The 19,315-nt window shown below is 37.3% G+C and overlaps 1 protein-coding gene across 2 annotated transcripts in view; it reads left to right on the plus strand.

The window, feature by feature from the left end:
• Positions 1-17,466, plus strand: part of DOCK11 (dedicator of cytokinesis 11) — a 170,017-nt gene extending 152,551 nt beyond the window's left edge. For both annotated transcript variants that reach the window (XM_080910695.1, XM_080910696.1), the window contains 8 exons: positions 1,916-2,038; positions 3,622-3,735; positions 4,755-4,901; positions 7,877-8,087; positions 8,693-8,883; positions 9,361-9,461; positions 10,865-11,003; positions 17,031-17,466. In XM_080910695.1, coding sequence (XP_080766821.1) covers positions 1,916-2,038; positions 3,622-3,735; positions 4,755-4,901; positions 7,877-8,087; positions 8,693-8,883; positions 9,361-9,461; positions 10,865-11,003; positions 17,031-17,150 — 1,146 coding nt within the window. In that variant the 3' untranslated portion in view covers positions 17,151-17,466. The remainder of the gene's footprint in view (positions 1-1,915; positions 2,039-3,621; positions 3,736-4,754; positions 4,902-7,876; positions 8,088-8,692; positions 8,884-9,360; positions 9,462-10,864; positions 11,004-17,030) is intronic.
• The last annotated feature ends 1,849 nt before the right edge of the window (positions 17,467-19,315 follow it).

Here is a 19,315-nt window from a genome sequence, read left to right on the forward strand (position 1 = left end):
TTTAGTGGAAGATGCATGCAGAAAACAATTCAATGAATGAGTATCCGTATACTCATATACAAGCAAATATCGTTAAAAGAGTTGTATAATTTAACTATCAAATTTTTTTTACTTACATGATAGAGGATCATACAAGAGGGGAGTACATGGTGGGGATGCATGGTGATATCACAAAGAAACCTGTTATCTTCATAGAAGACAATGAAGAAACAGTAATCAAAATATTTTAAAATGAAAAAATTGTAACATAACAGAGATATGTCTTTATTTGTTTGTTTTCGTTTTAGAGACAGGGTTTCTCTGTGTAGTCCCAGCTGTCCTAGGACTAGCTCAGTAGAAGAGGCTGGCCTCGAACTCACAGAGTTCTGCCTGCCTCGTGAGTGCTTGGATTAAAGGTTTGTGTCACCACTGCCTGGCAAAATTCTCTTTTATAACAGTTGCCCTGACTCAGGCATGGCAGCAAATGCCTATAATCCCCATCTTTGAAGGCAGAAGCAGGAAGGGTCTCAAGTTCCAGGCCAACCTGAACCACATAAGGAGACTCTTCCTCCAAAGAAAAATTACACTAGGAATGTACTATGTCAGCCATGGTGGCTCAGACCAGTAATCCAAGTTATCAGAGGACTGGGACAGGAGTATTGCCATGAAAATTGTCTAGTGTACCTAGTTCCTGAAGAGCCTGACTATAGAACAAGACCCTGTCTCAAAATGAGTCATATTCAGCTGTACACATCATCTATTATACCAAATGTCTACAGGAAATAGAAGAAGTCTAGAGGAAAGAATATTGTGAGTTCTGCCTCTGTCTCTCTGTCTCTGCCCCTCTGACTCTCTGCCTCTCTGACTCTCTGCCTCTCTGCCCCTCTGACTCTCTGCCCCTCTGCCTCTCTGCCCCTCTGACTCTCTGCCCCTCTGCCTCTCTGCCCCTCTGACTCTCTGCCCCTCTGACTCTCTGCCCCTATGACTCTCTGACTCTCTGCCCCTCTGACTCTCTGCCTGCCTCTCCAGTGTTAAGTTTTGAAGTGTGTACCACCATGTCCCTTCTAAACTTCTTAATATACCTAGTGGGTGTTAATATGCCAACTCTTTATTCTAGTAGTCACGTCGTTGATTGTGCAACTGCTGTATTATGGAAGGACTATATGAATTACAGAAGAAACCAGTCTAGATAAATAATCTTGTTCCCACCTTTAAAGAATCATGGGTTATTTGGAATGTCAGCTATTGAGACAGTGGGCAAATATTGTAGAACTATAAATATTTGCCCCATTGATTAGTAAAAAAGGGAACAAATTATTTGAACCTTGCCTTCCTTATCTGGACCAGAAAAAAAATTTTAGGAGATCAGTACCTAAACTATTCCAAGAAGGGGCTTGAAGGGCAGAGGAATTGCTAGTGAGTGTCTCTTTGTTTTTGGAGCACTTGGCTCGTTGAATGAGGAGATTCTAGAAATATTAGCTATCTCATTGCAAGCTCTGTGTCCACATGAAGGAGCTTGTTCCTTGTTCTGTGAGTGATGGGATACTTTCAAATTTCCAACGACATGAGAAAAACACATATAGTTTACTGTTGACATTAATGTCATATTTTAGAAACACTTCTAACTTCCTGGTACTTGTAACATTTGATTTTGAAAATACAGTTGTGAGACTGTATATGCTGGCACATACTTGTAATCTGAGCAATTACAAGGCTAAGGCAAGAAGCTCACCAGTTGGAAAACAGGAATCCTGAGCTTCTTAGCTAGTCCCCATTCAAAAGAAAGAAGTGGATGGGGGAAGATGTGGTCATACAAATATACTTCTGTGCATTTCCTTGAACTTAGCCCATTTGGTTTGTTCTTTAATAAGTTAAAATGGTTAAAAATTGATTTGTCTGAAGTTATTTTTAATGCCCAATATTTCCCTTAATGCAGGAGGTTTTGTTGGAGTTGCTTGAACAGTGTGTGGACGGTTTGTGGAAGGCAGAGCGATATGAAGTTATTTCTGAGATTTCCAAGTTGATTATTCCAATTTATGAAAAACGCCGTGAGTTTGAGGTAGGGGGTGGAACATTGCCCTTATTACCTTATATACTTTGTTTCTGTCTTGTCAAAACACTAAAAAATGTTGTTCTATCCTTTTACACTAATGTCTTCTAAAGAAAATATTGTGACATTCGAATTTTATTACAGAATAAATATTCTTATTTTGTTTTTTTTTTTTTGTTTTTGTTTTTTTTTTTTTTTTTGTTATGGCACCGAGAATAGGACCTTGAGCATGATACGTGCTCTGTCTCCCAGACACCCCCAGTCCAGAGTGAAACTTTTCTCTCTGGACTGTCGAAACTACCAAACCTCCACATCACCAAGAATGACCTGAAATCATGATTCTTTTCTTTGAACTTGGGTGCAGATACTAGAAAAGTACTGGCTGACCATGATGTAGAAACATAGTATGATGCCAATAATAAGCCAGTTGTGAGGGTTTGTCTGTCAATGTGCTCTACCAGGAATACTGTTGATAAATTCTAGTAAACAGCTACTGCCATTTGCATGGAACAGACGTTTTTAATATTCAAGTATTTGGGCCCATATCATAATTTCCAGTGCAATTGTACAGAACAGAAGAAGGACGGCTTGGGATTCAAGCTGTTTGGAGAGTAGATATGGGGTGAGCTGAATATGATGACATACAAAAACAAATATCCAAAAACCTGTTTTAAGCTCAGGCTTCAGCAAGTGCCTAAAGCTGACCATGGGTGCTAAATCTCTCCCTCTCTAATATAAATGGTAGGGACTGCTAGAAGACACTCTCAGACCATCTCAGCTGCCCATAAGAGTCCTCAGATGAGCTGAGATCCCTGAAACAGACACTCTTTAACCAGTTGAGCTACCTGCAAGTATGCTCCAGGATTTTAGCTTTCCTGGCTTTTCATGAGTCACACTCCAGGCTTTAGACTTTTGAAAATAGAGCTGACTTTGAGTCATTTTTTTGCTCATATGAGGGCTTATCTCACCCATACTATTAGCAATCCACATAAAATTCATTGGTTGAACAGAAAAAAAAATGTTTCAAAATTTGACAAATAGAACTGGAGAAACATCTCAGCAGTTAAGAGTACCTGTTGCTCTTGCCAAGGACCTGGGTTCAGTTTCCAGCACCCACATGGTGGCTGAAAACCATCTGTAAATCCAGTTGCAGAGGATCTGATATCATCTTCTGACTGCTGTGGTATACAGGCATACATGCAAACAAAACATCACACACATAAAAACTAAATTCAAAAAATGAAGTTAATAATTACACATGAATAGGTAAAATTCACATGTTCATATAATATAAAATATTTTGCCTCTGGGCATTGAACCCAGGCTAGGCAAGTTTTCTACCACTCAGCTGCAACCTGATCCCCTTTATTGCAACTTTTGAGATGAAGTCTTGCTAATAGCCCAGGATGGCCTGGTACCATAGTGAGTACAGTAATACACTGTCTCAAAAATAAATAAAGAACAACAACAAAAAGTCAGAGTTAAAAACCTGAACATTAATAGGTTTTTACTCTTGCATGTTGATCTTGATGATACTTAATGTCTGCCAAAGATCACAAAGATAAGTTTTTTATTCTCATTTTTTTTTCCAGAAACTAACTCAAGTCTATAGAACTCTCCATGGTGCTTACACAAAAATTTTGGAGGTTATGCACACCAAAAAACGACTTTTAGGTACTTTCTTTAGAGTTGCCTTTTATGGCCAGGTAAGTGTGCTTTAGCAGAGTTCATTCATCAAGTTGTTTGACTTTTAAATATTTTCCTTTGACTTATTAGATGGCCTTTGTGCAGTTGTTCCCTTTGGAAGTCTATCTTGCTTTTCCCACAGCAGGGGCCTCATTTTGTAATGTTCTAGTTCACCTTGGTTCTTCTGTCTTCTTAGGTCAGGGGTGCAAGGTACAGACTTCTCATTAATAAAATTCATGAAAAAGTACGTCAGTTTCCTCCTTCTACCAAAAAATATGTTTATGTACTTATGAATTTGAGTACATACAGGAAAATATTTCATGGGAATAATTAATAAGATTAATAAAAAAATAAAAGCATTTTCATATTACTTCATCTCCTTCCAGACAATAATATGTTTACATGCCAGGCCTTTTAACAATTCTCAACTTATTCAAAGTTAGAAAATTGACTATATGCATTGACTTAATGTATTATTAATATACTAAAATTAAAATATTAATATGGTCTTAGCATTTCTATTTTTGTGTTAAAACACACATATTAAAAGCAGCTTTTAGAGGAAGGGTCTATTTCAGCTTACAACTCTCTAATCATAGTCTATCACTAAAGGAAGTCAGAGCAGGACCTCATGCAGGTCAGGAACCTGGAGACAGGAGCTGATGCAGAAACCGTAGAGGAGTGCTGTTTACTGGCTTGCTCCTCATGGCTTTCTCAGCCTGCTTTCTTGTAGAACCCAGGGTCACCTGCCCAGTGATGGTCCCACCCACAATGGGCTGGGTCCTTTTACATCATCTATCAAAAACTGCACTACAGCCTTATCTAATAAGACATTTTCTCAGCTGAGGTTCCAACTTCCCAAATTACTCTAGGTTATATCAAGATGTCATAAAACTAGGTAGCATAAATATATTAAAACTAATATTAACAAGTATCACTTTAAGTGTATTCAAATCTATTGTCACTAGTTGTGCTGATGCTCCTTGAATGTGTTCTTACATACTATCTGTAAACTATTATTTGTTTACCTTTATACTAGTCTTTTTTTGAAGAAGAAGATGGAAAAGAGTATATCTATAAAGAACCCAAGCTCACTGGCCTTTCAGAGATTTCCTTGAGACTTGTGAAACTTTATGGTGAAAAATTTGGTACTGAAAATGTCAAAATAATTCAGGATTCGGACAAGGTAACCTGTGCCGTGCATTTGGAAAGCACTGTTTGTTTCTTATAGGCCTAGTTACAGGCCTAGTCCATTGCTCCTCATTTGTGAGAGGGAAGCTGTCTCTGACTCCCAGGGACTAAGATTACAGGTGTGCACTTCCTGCTTTGTTTCATGGCCCAAGGGGTCACATTGAGGCTCTTCTGCAGCTCCTGATCCCCCAATGTTTTCTTGGGTTTTTAATATGTAACAGTAGAATTAAAAGCATTCTTGTGTGTGTGTTGGGGGTGGGGAGATTACAGGTCTGAGCTACTATGCCAAGCAAAACAAAACAAACCACTCTTTTTGCTTGCCAAAAAAAAAAAAAAAAAAAAAACCCAAAATCTGCTTAAAGGTACAATCAATTTGAATATAAATTTCGTAGTGTCTTCCAGGATCTTAAATGTTTGTGTCCTTTGGCCCAACAATATCATGTACTAAGTTTTATATTATAGGTATACATGTATATGGTTGTTTGTTAAAGGAAGTTTGGTGCTATAAAAGCCTGGGGAAAGCTTGATACTCATAATAGCTACCTGCATGGTAGTAATAATGCGTAATCATAATAATGTATAATATATAATAGGTAGAGTCTTCTAGCAATGAAAAGAATGATTTGTTCTTTATTTGGGGGTGGGGTTAAGACAGAGTCTCACTTTATAGCCTAAGCAGTCTAGGAACTCCTGTGTAGTCCAGGCTGGCTTCTAGCTCTTGACAATCCTCTTGCTTCAGCTTCACAAGTGCTACAGTTATAGGTGTTATTAGCCACCATGTTTGTCAGGATAAAGGATTTATCGTTATCAGTGTGATGATGTCAAATATATCACTAAAGGAAAAAAGCAAGGTGCAACATAATAGGGATTGAAAATACATTTCAGTTCATATAAATTTATGTCCATACATAAAGGGGGCTAGAATCTTGGCTAAAAAGAAGTTATTCTGCTATTTATATATAAACTGTGTGCTACTTTATATGTGCATGTCTAAACATTTCAGGATTTGACATCTCACTTGAATTTTTATTTTCTATTTATGTTTCATCTAGCCAAATAATTATTTATATAAAAATATGTTTTGATATAAAATTCCAGCTTTTAAATATGAGAGAATTATTTCTTCGACTTTTGGCTAAAATAAGTGTAATCAGAAAGAAAGGTTAATGTTTCCAGAGCAAGCTAAGTAAATAGAAGAGCTTTAAAGAGCTTAATGGTGCTAAGATATTCGCAGTCCCCTGTCTTTATGCCTGTATATGTGAAGGATAAAATCATAGAGACTAGGGAGGAAGGTGGATTTTTGTTGGCTTTTTTTCCTTTTCTTCCTTCCTTTTTTCTTTCTTCCTTCTTTCCTTCCTTCATCCTGTCTTTCCTTTCTTTCACTAGACAGTCAGATGTGACTGATAAATAACCAAAATAAACAAGTCACCCAGCACACTAGGCAGATTTTATTAAGAAGACACTGAAAGTAGATCCTGAGTTTTGTCTGGAGTTAAAGAGAAATCCTAGAGAGTTTGAGAATCTACAGGTGAACCTTCATCAAGGACAGCAGCAGCAATTCTTGGCAAGGAATTTTGATGACTCGTAAAAGGCCAGCAACCATGACTAGACTTTTGTGTTATATTGTCATTGTTGTCGTCGCTGTTGCTGCTGTTGCTGTTATCACTGGGAATTGAACTAAGTGCCTTGTACATGCTAGGCTAGCATTCATTCTACCACTTGAATTATACCCCAGATCCTACATACAGCTAAACTGTTATGTCTTCAACATAGAATCAGTGTATTTTCTTTTGATCCCTTTTCTCTACTGGTTAGGATTAAACTAATGTAGCTAAGAACAACTCCTCTTGAAGGCAGAAGAGATGACTCTGTGGTTAAGAGCACTTCCTTCTCTCATGGAGGATCCAGGCTCAGTTCCCAGCACACACATAATGGTTCACAACGTTTAACTTCATTTCCAATGATTCTGTCATTCACTTCACCTGGCCTTGGCAAGAAATGCAAGCACATGGTACATGTGCACACATGTAGACAAACTCTTACACATAATATAAAATACAAAAATAATAAAATCTTTTAAAATATCCACTCATGATATCAGACACTACTTGTGGATAGCCAAATTGATATGCTACTTTGTTGCATAATTAGGTGATATATTAAAATATTTAAAGCTATATCAATCTTTGAACTAAATGATTGTTTTCCTAAAACGTATCCTAAGGCAAACAATCAGAACAACAACAACAACAAAAAAAATCCCCACACCATTAAGTTCAAAGATGTTCTCCAAAACATGATTTTTTATAGCAAAATGTAAGAAAATGACCAATATAATTTATTTGTATTCATTTGGCCATTAAAACCATATTAAGCCACTTGTGGCTCACACCTAGAATTCTTACACTGCAGTTGCCAAAGCAGGAAGACAGCTGTAAGTTTAAAGTTATTGAGGGTTACCTAGAGAATTCCAAGCTAGCCTGAGCTACAGTGTGAAACCCTGTCTCAAATAATATAAATATAGTGTTAATGCTATGGTCAACACTCTAGTATAAATTATAGTAGTTTCAGCATGTTCTTATTGAGGTAGACTTCATGTATTACACAACTATTTTAATATTTAAGGAATAAGATTACAAAACTGTTCAGTGTAATCTCAGTTGGGAAAACATATATGCATACAAACAATTGGGAAAAAATATGTAAAATGTAGAAAATGCTAATGGCTAAGGGCTAAGCTTGCAGTGGTGTTCTCTGTTCCTCCTATATGTTTGTAGTCTCCATAGGTGTCTGTACTTCCTTATAAGCAAAGAAAAATTATCTGTAGAACACAGCTATAATCTCCTCTAGGCAGGTGTACAAATAGTCAGGAGCACAGTTGTAATGACATGCTTTTTATGTGCTCTCAAAGCAGAAAACTATACTTTCATTTTCTTTTCATTGATTGAAAAAAAGAAACTCTCTTTATAGGTAAATGCCAAAGAACTTGATCCAAAATTCGCTCATATACAAGTCACTTATGTGAAGCCCTATTTTGATGACAAAGAACTCATAGAAAGAAAGACGGAGTTTGAAAGAAATCATAACATCAACAGATTTGTTTTTGAGGCCCCATACACGTTATCAGGCAAGAAGCAAGGCTGCATAGAAGAACAGTGTAAACGCCGCACCATCTTGACCAGTGAGTCAGAATCTCATGTTACTTTCATATCTGTCTTGATCCCTTCTCGTATACACAAGTACCAGCTGGCCAGCAGGAACATGTGACTGAAATTTGAATCATTTGTTGTTTTACAAGTTTATACAAACATGTCCTTGTAATAAACCATCGTTTTCCCATATGTCACTCCTAATTGCATAAAGGTGTCTCATAAAGATAATTTTATCCTTTCATTCTGAAGCAGAAGGAACGAGTTGGCTTCCTTAGGAATTTTTCTAGGAAAAGCATGGGAAGGCATAAAACAAGTTGATTCTGTTTTTTTCCTAGAATTCTACTGAATACATTATTTTCTAAAATCGGTTTTGTGCTGCCTCATTCAACCTTGGTATGAGGAGGTCTAATTGTATCTTGTTGTGCCTTGTCTGGTCAACACTGTTGGAAGGCCTGCTATTTTTTAAAGAGAAATAGAGGAGGAGGAGGAGAAGTGAATTTGGAGGAGAGGGGTGGTAGGAGGTGGCTGAGAGGAGTGAAGGGAGGGAAGTAGTATATGAGAGAAGAATAAATAAAAAGAAAATAAATAAAATTATCCATTGCTACTTTAAAAAAGTGGTCTTTGTATTTCGTAGCTTCAAACTCATTCCCATATGTGAAAAAGAGGATTCCTATAAACTGTGAACAGCAAGTGAACTTGAAACCAATTGATGTTGCTACGGATGAAATAAAAGATAAAACTGCAGAGCTACACAAGCTTTGCTCCTCTGCTGACGTGGACATGATTCAGCTTCAGCTAAAGTTGCAGGGCTGTGTCTCTGTGCAGGTATGTGGGTTGGTTGCGATACATGCACAAAAGGCTGTTGATGTTTCTTTTGCTTTTGTAAGGGCACAGAGCAATCATTGATTACCATTGTAGGTTATGCTCTTATTGGGTGCAAAAAAAAGTCAATATTCTTTTTTTAACATAAGAAATAAATCACATTTAATTTGTATGAATTTTGTATTAGATTGAAAGACCATAAACCTCTAAGACTGGTCATGCCCTGTATTATAACATCAGAAATCATTAACTAATTTATTGGCGTATCATTTTGCCAGATTAATCCCTTTGGTTAATGATTTTTTTTCACACAAACTTCTCATGAGCAAAATAGATCTCTAAGCTACAGGTTTCTTAGGTATTTTACTGTATACCTGATATCTCCTCAGCCCTTGGGGGTTTTAATGAAAAGGAAAATGCAAACTCTCCTTTTGATTACATGCTTGCCACACTCTCACTCCTTTCTCTTATGTAATTTAGGTCAATGCTGGTCCATTAGCATATGCAAGAGCTTTCTTAAATGAAAGCCAAGCTAACAAGTATCCACCTAAGAAAGTGAATGAGTTGAAGGACATGTTTAGGTAAGTGTTAGTCTTCAGATCAGACCTCTATTCTCTTCTTCTATTTTCCTCAAAAAAATAAAAATAAGAGATAAATAGAAAATATTCACTAAGTAAGTGTGTTCTCTGCATTGACCACTGTCAATTGATTGATTTCCAAATGGCACTTGAAGTAAGTGGTCAGGAACCATATGATCTGTCCCATGCTCTGAGCACTATCACTGCTCCTGTGACCCAAGGGATTAAATATACCGGCTTACTTTCTTACTGTGGATATTTTAAACGACAAACACAAGTCTATATTCATTACACGATTTCCTTCTCTGCCCGACTGACCTTGCATTCTAGCATAGGAAGGAGTATAATGGGGTCTCAAAGGTTTCACAGGCTTCCTTCTAGTCCTTGTGTTGTGTTCCACTCAGACTCAGCAGCTCTAGAGAATGCCTTACCTCATCTTCAGTGAGAGTGCAGTAAGCTAAGGCATGTCTGAATGGTCAGAAAAAAAGTCTGACTCATATGTAAACAGACATTAATTATAAAGCGTGACTAATAGAGTAAAGTAGACTTAAGGAGAATGATAGTAACCTATAGGCTTCTTTACTCCTGACTTTAATCATTTACTTTTTCTGTCTGAGAGTCATCATCTATTCCACTTTGCTGAGTAATCTGTAATCATTCATTTATCAATATTTATTAATAGTGTCTGCCTGGCAGGTACAAAAGACTTTCTTAGTTGCTATGACAGGAATACACATGATGCAGGTAATGAGGTACTTTTCCCAGTGTGCATTCACTCTTCATTGTGGACATTAAACCCATGAAAAATAAAAGAAGAAAATTAATTCAAACATATGAAATAATGGGATAAATAGAGGACTTTTAGGGAAGTTCCTCTATTCTTTGTCCATATTCCTATCAGCCCAAATACTCTACACATAATACTACTAGCCAAATAGTAAGTCCCAAATGAATTCTGTTTGAATGAGTGTCAGTAAATAATTCCAGTGAGCTTTCTGGGGAGGGCATATGTTTTGAGCCAGGTGTTGAATTATTTTTGTTTTTATTGAGACAGGATCTCACTATATAGCCTTGACTAGCCCAGAAGTAGCTATGTAGCCCAGGTTGACCTAAAATTCACAGAGACCCACCTGCCTCTGCCTCCTGAGTGTTGGTATTAAAGGCATGCACCAGACACTGAGCCAGGTTTTAAAACAGATCAGAAACCAGAGAACAAAGTTTAAAAAGAAAGTTTTTTTAAGTGTATTTTAAGCTAAGGAAGTAAGCATAACTAACAGTGAGAAAACAGAAAATTCCACTCTTTCTTTAAGAAAGTCATTGTTAAAGTAATTTGTCAAACTTATGGTTGGTGACAGTTTGTAAAAATAAGTAACTTTTCTTCTTTGTATCTTCATGTCCATCCACAGGAAATTCATACAGGCATGCAGCATTGCACTTGAACTAAATGAGCGGCTAATTAAAGAGGATCAAATTGAGTACCATGAAGGGCTAAAATCAAATTTTAGAGACATGGTAAAAGAATTGTCTGACATTATCCACGAGCAGGCAAGTATTAACATCCTTAAAAGTAAGGATAGAATCCAGAGTCCCTAAAGTACTACTTAACAAAATATAATGGTTTGAAATGTGTTACCCTAAACTTATTTAGTTTGTATCTAATTTTCATCACATTTTAATTTATTTACTTTGTATGGATGTATACGTGTGTGGGTAGGTAAGTTGGTATGTGTTGTGTGCCACAGTGTGCACGTAACATAACAAATATACTATCATGTGCATATGAGTGGAGAAGAAAGGAAAGCATAAAGAAGTCAGTTTTTTCTTCCATCATATGGGTTCCCAGAATTGAACTCAGGCTTGACTGCAAACATTTTTACCTACTGAGTCATTTCACTGTCCCATTAGCTTATATTTTAAAATTTGCTCATCTCATATCTTCAACCATTTAAATTACGTAATTATAAATGAAACTTGAAGAAATTACCTAAAACTGCTGCAGAAGTAGTGATTTAGAAGAGACAAATTTATTCTTTGTGCTAGGACATTAAAGACAACTACCTAAGCAAGTTTAAACTGATCTAATGAGTGACAAAAGAATCCCAAAGAGGTGGAAAAGATTAGCTTAGAAGTTACGTTCCTAGATAATGTTCTTATCTTGGCTATAAGAAGCTAGATACAATGGGAGAAGAGGCCTTTGGTCCAGTGAAGGATCGTTTTCCCAATGTAGGGGAATGCCAAGGCACTGAGGTGGAAGAAGGTCGTTGGGAGAGGGAGCACCTTCATGGAATCAAGGGGAGGGGGAGGGAAGATGGGATTGGCAGAAAGGGGTTAACATTTGAAATGTAAATACAGAGAATATCCAATAAAACAAACAAACAAAAAAGAAATCTCAACAGTAGTTAACTTAAAAAAAAGAGGACAATGACAGCACCAGTTTACATGTCAGTGTAGATATCTCACAAGGAATCACCCCTAAATGAAGAAAAAAAATCAGAAGCCACACTGAAAAAATAATTTAGTTTCCTTTTAGTGTTTGTTAAGTTTCACTGTTTGTAAGATGCAAAGAGGTTGCTAATTTTGCCTTCATCTGAATAGATCGTAGCACAACCTAGAAGATTAGTTGTAGTTATAATTACCATTTTGACTTGTTTACCATAGTACCTATAATAGGACGCTTATTTAGTAGGGGCATGGGCTTAGGTGGATAAACCTAACAGTCAGGTGTTATGATAGAAGGACAGCTATGAGCTCAAGGCCAGCCTGGGCTACATGGTGAGTTCTAGAGGACTACAGAGTAAGAAATTGTCACATGTGAAAAAAAAATTAAAACTACACTTCATTTTATTACAAAAAAGAAGCTAGATGTTGGCACTAGGAAGATGGCTCAGTGAGCAATGTGCCTGTTGCTCAAACTTAAGGCCCTGAATTCAGATACCCAGCACCCACCTGTAACCCCAGTGCCTGGAGTGAAGTGGAGACTAGAGGGTTCCTAGAGCTCATCAGTCATCCAGCAGAGCCAAATCCATGAGTTCCGTAAGACTGTCTCCAGAAACAAAGTGGAGCCTAATAGATGACACCCTATATCATCCCTTTGGCTTCCACACACAAACACACAGGTGCACACACCCATATAAACAAATACATATATGACACACAAGCAAATACCACTACAGTTTTTTTTTAACAAGGTAGTGTGATGTAGGTGACAGGCTGAATCACTGAGTGTTAGTATCAACTATAGCTACCTTAGGGAAACAGCCTGAAAAAAATAAAAATGAACCCCTGATCCTAGCTCTTAGGGAAATTCTGTCACCATTTAGTAATCACCACTTTTACATGTCCACTGATCCTTATAGAAAACATGGTCATATTTATAGACTATCTCTTGAGGCCCTAGAATTTGTTTTTACATATACTTTGCATATGGATTGCCTGTTAACCATTTCAATCTTTTTATCTTGATTTTAAAAGTTGTGGCATAATGGTCTGCTTCCTCACTGAGAGTATTTGAGCTCATAACACCTTCCTTTCCTCAGGAATGAAAACATGAAATCGATAAATACTTCTTCTCTCTGAACAAGATTACATGTAGCCCAGTCTTCCATGTGGGAGACTCTCACACAGAAGTTTACCTTACAGTGTGGCCCAGTGAATGGTAGAAAGACTTATCAAACAACAAAAGCTAGCTGGCTTTTGGTTAACCCTCCCAGGTCTTTGCATTTCTTTGGCATGCTTTAACTTAAAGAGCTATGGGAGATTTCATCACTGGGTGTGACTGTGAGTTCACTTTTCTGATCATTGTCATATACTCATTATGGAGAACCAGGGTAGACCAGAATTAAGTGGTTAATGAAAGTCAAGTCCAGTATCCTATGTATCCATTCTTTGTTTGTTTATTGTTTCTTATAAAAGAAAATATTTAATTGGGGCTGGCTTACAGCCTCAAAGGTTTGGTTCATTAATGTCATCTTGTTTAAATGACACTGTCTTAATAGGGCAGGATGTTTGCTTGTGTGTCAGAATCTTCACACCCATGCGGTGACGAATTGTTCATCCACAGTACTGACGTTTTACAAAGACTCCTTCCCAGGAAGTAGACAGAGGATTTGTACTACAGGGGCTCTCATTTGAACCTGAAGTTCACCAATTAAGCAAGACTAGCTGGCCTGTGAGCCCTGGGGATCCTCCTACCTCTAACTCCTCAGTACTAGGGTACCACCAAGCCCAGCTTTTCATATGAGTACTAGGGATCTGACTCAGGTTCTCATGTTTGAGCAAATCCTTCCAGTCCTCAGAACTCATGCTACTAAGACCACCTTTGATATAGAAAGAGAATGGGAAACCAAAGGTATTCAGTAGACATTTGGGGTAAAATCTTGTTTATCAAGTTCTGGTTGGCCAGATGTGTCCTTTTTTTTTTTTTTTTTTTTTTTTTTTTTTTGTAGATGGAACCTTGAAGGTTTGATGGGCTTTCAGTGTTCTTTATCTTCTCTTTGCTGCCTTTACTTGCCTGTTAGGGCTGAATGTAAACAGTAAAACATTTCTTGATGCTAGGCAGAGACCTATCTGCTTCCATCACTGTCTGCATCTTGCCCTCACTCCTTAGCACAACTGCAAAAGCACCATCACTGCCCTAAGGCATGTCCTATTAGGAAATGGTATACATAGCTGGTTCTTTGAAGCTGTCTGTTTGATGAACCTCATTCCTCATAATACACGGGAGAAACCAGTAACAATGATTCCTTCACAAGAGATAGAATACAATTGTGCATGCTGTTTTAAGCCCGAGTATACTCTGACAGTTACTTCATTTGCATGCAGCTGCATTGCCTAGTCTTGAATTCCAAATTATTCAAATTCAAGGCAAATTATTTAATTTATTATTGCTACTATGATCAAGATATTTAGAATGGCCATTTTGCCAGGTTTTTCCATTAAAAGCATGAATTTTTCAAATCAGGTGGCTACCTCCCACCTGCCTATATCAAATACTTCATTAAACCATTGATATTTTTCTTAGCTGGAGACTAGTATTTCAGGCCCTTGATATGAGCTAACAAACATTAGCTAACTAAGAAAAGTTTTTGTCTCTATGTGTCACATGTCTATATAAACTATTAACTTTAGAGTGAATTCTATAAATGAATTAATGTATTCCGTAAGATATTGTGTTAAAAGACCATTTTCAGCCATATATGTTGAAATAGATCATGCTACCACAAAATAGATAATGTATAACCAAGTATATACTTAAATAGGGACTGTTCTGCAATCAATGCTCTTAACCAGCCCCAACAATTATTTTAGATGCACTGTGTTTTATTTTGGTTTTAGAGTTTATTTATGTATTTTATGTATGAGTGTTTTATCTACATGTACACCTCCATGCCAGAAGAGGGCATCACATCATATTACAGAGAGTTGTGAGTCACAAAGTAGTTGCTGGGAATTGAACTCAGGACCTCTGGAAGAACAGCCAGTGCTCTTAACCACTGAGCCACCAACCAAAGAGTACATATGGGGGGACCTATGGCTCCAGCTACATATGTAGCAGAGGATGGCATTGTCTGGCATTAATAGAAGGAAAAGCACTTGGTCCTGTGAAGGCTCTTTTCCCCATTGTAGGGGAATGCCAAGGCAAGGAGGTAGAAGTGGGTAGGTGGGTGGGGGAGCATCCTCATAGAAACAGGGGAGGGGGGATGGGAGGGGGACTGGCAAAGGGGATAACAATTCAAATGTAAATACATAAACTATCCAATAAAAAAGGATAAAAGTAAGTAAATAAATAAATAGGAACTGTTGTTCTATTGAGCCCCATACTTGATTTCTTCAAAAAAGAAATGGCCTTAATATTTCTTGGCAGTTTTCAGTGTAATTTGTTACAGTATACCAAAGTATGAAATACGTTTTTATACCTATTATTTAGTAAAAGTTAAAATAACTATACTTTAACTTTTGTTTTCCTTAAGCTTTTGGCCATAAAAAAAAATAAAAGATTATTAATTACAGATTTCTTATTTAGGTGGAGTTGGTGGTAGCCACTGTAGGATCTGATAGTTTTTTCAACACAGCCTCAGTGAATACCCCATTGGCTCATCGCATCTGACAGACATGAATAATTGGTTAGTTAGCAGTGAAATCTGTAGCATGCTTTCAGATAAGTGTCATGAGTTAAGACTTTTGTAAGATGAAATTCCTCTCCGATCTTTTTAGGCCTACTATTTATAACACAAATGATAGGGGCACACAGAACTGTCTGTCGATTGTAGGCCAAGACTTAATACTAAAGCTTCAAAACCAACTTAAAAACCTCATGTCCTAGTTTGCATACATTACTGAGTTAAAACATTCTGACTAAAAGCAGCACAGAGAGGAAAGGGTTTGTTTCGCTTACACGTCTCTCTCACTGTCTCTCATGTAGGGAAATCAGGAAAGGAATCAGGAAGTAGAGCTGCTTACTGATACGTTCCCATGGCCTGCTCTGCCTACTTTAATCTAAACTAGGCTCACTTGCTCAGGGTGGTACAAAGTAGGCTAGATCCTCCTCCCATATCAATCATTAAAGGCCAGTCTGATGACAAATTTTTCTCTGTTGAGCTTCCCTCTTCTTAGATGACTGTAGCTTGTGTTCAGTTAAAAATAAGTAAACAAACAAACAAACAAAAACAATCAGCACACTCAATAATTTTTTTTTCATTTGTATATGTATGCATGTATCTGGTATGTGGTGGAAAGAGGGGTGTGTGTGTGTGTGTGTGTGTGCCTCATGTATACAGTGTGGGAGGCAAGGGAAAAAGCATTCCAGATCCCTTGGAGCTGGCGTTACTGGCAATGGGAGCCTCCCAGTGAGAGTAGTGGGAGCCAAATTCAGACCCTTAAGTGCTCTTAACCACTGAGCATCTGTCCAGCCTTGAAAACTCAATATTAGAAAACCAAATCAAACCAAACCAAAAAACTTAAGACCTGAGTCAAGACTCAAAGAGGGGCAATGGTGAGTTATGACTCAAAGAGAAGCAATGTAATATGTGTACTATTCTTTTCCTTTGTCTATTTCATTTAGGCATAAACCCTTTGTTGCTTTGATTTTTTTATCACATTAACTAATTTTTAAAATATGTACACCAACATGAATGTATATCTTTATATACATGTGGAAATATAATATTCACATTTTGTATTTCATTTATTTACATTGATTAGCTTCTGTTAGAAGGTACATGGATGATCCATAAACTCTTATCAAAGAAGCTCTTGTGATGACAAGTTCAAATAGAACTCAAAGATCAGATCATGTCTCTTTTAATTGAATTTTGCATTTCCTGACCTTTTTATTTTTCCTAATGAGTAACCAGATCTTTTCTGCTTTTTTGATACGCTGCCTTTGTAACTCAGCTGTGAAGACTAAAGCCGGTAATGTTATTCTTTGCTCTTTCTGCTTTCCATCATTTTAAATAGCCCAGTGTCAGTGATGAATTCAAATATGCCTGTTATTTTATATACACCGTCTTTTTTAGCACTAACAGCTTTAGTTGGTGTTAATTGTGTGGGTTTTGCTTTTGTTCTTTGTTTCAGATATTACAGGAAGACACAATGCATTCTCCCTGGATGAACAACACATTACATGTATTTTGTGCAATTAGTGGAACATCAAGTAACCGAAGTTATGGTTCCCCAAGATACACTGAAGTATGAAGAGATTTGGAAGGAAATGGCAATGAGACTGACCTTTCTCAGGAATATTTGGAGCTGTGCAAATGTTAGCATTTAGAGATTTGATATGTGTGGAGTGTTGTCTCCTGACACCAAAATTGTCATGCTTTCATACAGGGTGCTTACGTATTTGTAAATATTTAAGCAACTCGAAAGTGCCTGAAAAAAATTGCAGCACTGTGCTTGCTTTGTACTTTTTTAGGTAAATCTATATGCTGAAAAGTAGAGCCTAAAACCATTCGTTCAATATGCTTAGTTACCACTTACTAATAATGAGAGTATGTAAAATTGTATAATGGAACCCAATAAAAGGTAAAACTTATTTGTAATCCAAAGTGAAGGAAATGATTCTTTGAATTTGGGGTTAATCATCATATAAATCCTTGGTCAAGAAAACATTTTTAATAACCCACAGGACACGGATAATTGGGGAAAGAATTTAAATTGCTGCCTATCAGGAGTTAAAACCAAGTTTAAGAAAATAAAACCAAACACAGAACCATGCTTTAACAGGAAAACTTGGAGGGAAAAAAAGGGTTTCCTAGAAACACCACCAGCCTTACTGCTTGCCATTTAACCCAAGGGCGCTCAGCATCAGGGCTGTTCTCTCCCTTATACAGCTGGAGAGATTTGTTGCCTAAGCTTGCTCTTTGGGGACGTCCATGAAGCTGAACAAAACATCCTTGAAGAATCTAGAGTCTCTATATCTTATGCAGCTTCAAAGGTGTCAAGGGAGCCGGAGGGGTGACTGTAGTGGTCATTCTTTTCTCCAGTTGCAAAATTAGCAAACACTGTGAGAGAACTTGGTGGTTACTTGAGCGTGTCTTGGATTAGTGTAGCAACAGATTTAACAACGACAAGCTTGAACTGCATTTGTATCTATGAAGGAGTCTCAAACCCTTCAGTAATTCAGGTTAAACCCTGGGTATAGAGAACTTTTTAACAGTATCAAAAGCATAGATAAAATAGCTCATTGCATGCAGAGTTTCACAGTAGCACACCACAGATGGCATCATGCCTATATATGGAATTGTTATTATTACATTATTTATATGGTTTGGCTCTGTGGACAAGTAGCATAAACATTTTCTTTTTAATGAAAAAGAAAGTAGTGTTAGCAACAGCCTTTGAACCATGACCAACACACCATAGATCTCAGGATGACTCATTAGCTGATAAACTACACAAGTCATCATAAGGACTCAGTCTTTTTAGTATAAATACTGGTTTACCTGAAGTGAAGGGTTGAGTTTTATTTAATATCTCTCCCACTCTGGCTCTTTTCTCCTCCCCTATCTTCTCTCCCCCCTCTGTGTTTGTGTGTGTGTGTGTGTGTGTGTGTGTGTGTGTATGCATGCGCATGCATGTCCATCCTGAAACTTGGGCTTTGGTCTGTTGAGTATTAAATATATCACTGAGCATTAAACCAGTCCACTTTGTTCTAAAAACATAATACTTCAGCTATGGAAAGACAAAGGAAGGGAAATGAAAAGAACAAAAAGTGGGGAGTAAATCTGTGCCCAGACTACCCTGAGAATTAGTCAGTAAGAGTACACTTTGTTTATCTAGTTGACTTTCCTAATCCCTAAACATATAAAGGTCACTCTGAGGAATATGTATGTCTGTTTATCCAAATCCGAATGGAAACTGAAGCTAAATTCTTCAAGAACTTTTCCTGTGTGTGTGTCATTTGAAAACTTCTCCAGTTACTTTCTGAGTTTCCCTTTTGATTAAGATACAATTCACAAACCATATTCATTCATTTGTTTGAAGTATACCATTCAGTTAATGTCTTAGTACATTCACAGAGTTTGGCAAGCATCATCTCAATTTTAGAACAGTTTCTCACCCACAAGAGACCCATATGCATTAGCAACTCCTCCCCTATCCCCACCATTCAACCCCCAGCACCAAGCAGCCATTAATCTGTTCTCCATCTCTATAGATTTACCTATTGGAAACATAGAACATATCTTTTTGTGCCTGGCTTACTTCATATAGCACAAGGTGTCCATCTCCATAGCTCATCCATATAGCATATATCACTCCTTAATCCATTCCCTTCCATGCCCGAATAATATTCTTTCAGATAAATATACTGTCTTTTATCTACTCTTGGACATTTGGGTTATTTGCATTACAGAGCT

This window comes from Micromys minutus (assembly GCF_963924665.1).
Source record: "Micromys minutus genome assembly, chromosome: X".
NCBI classification, from domain to species: Eukaryota; Metazoa; Chordata; class Mammalia; order Rodentia; family Muridae; genus Micromys; species Micromys minutus.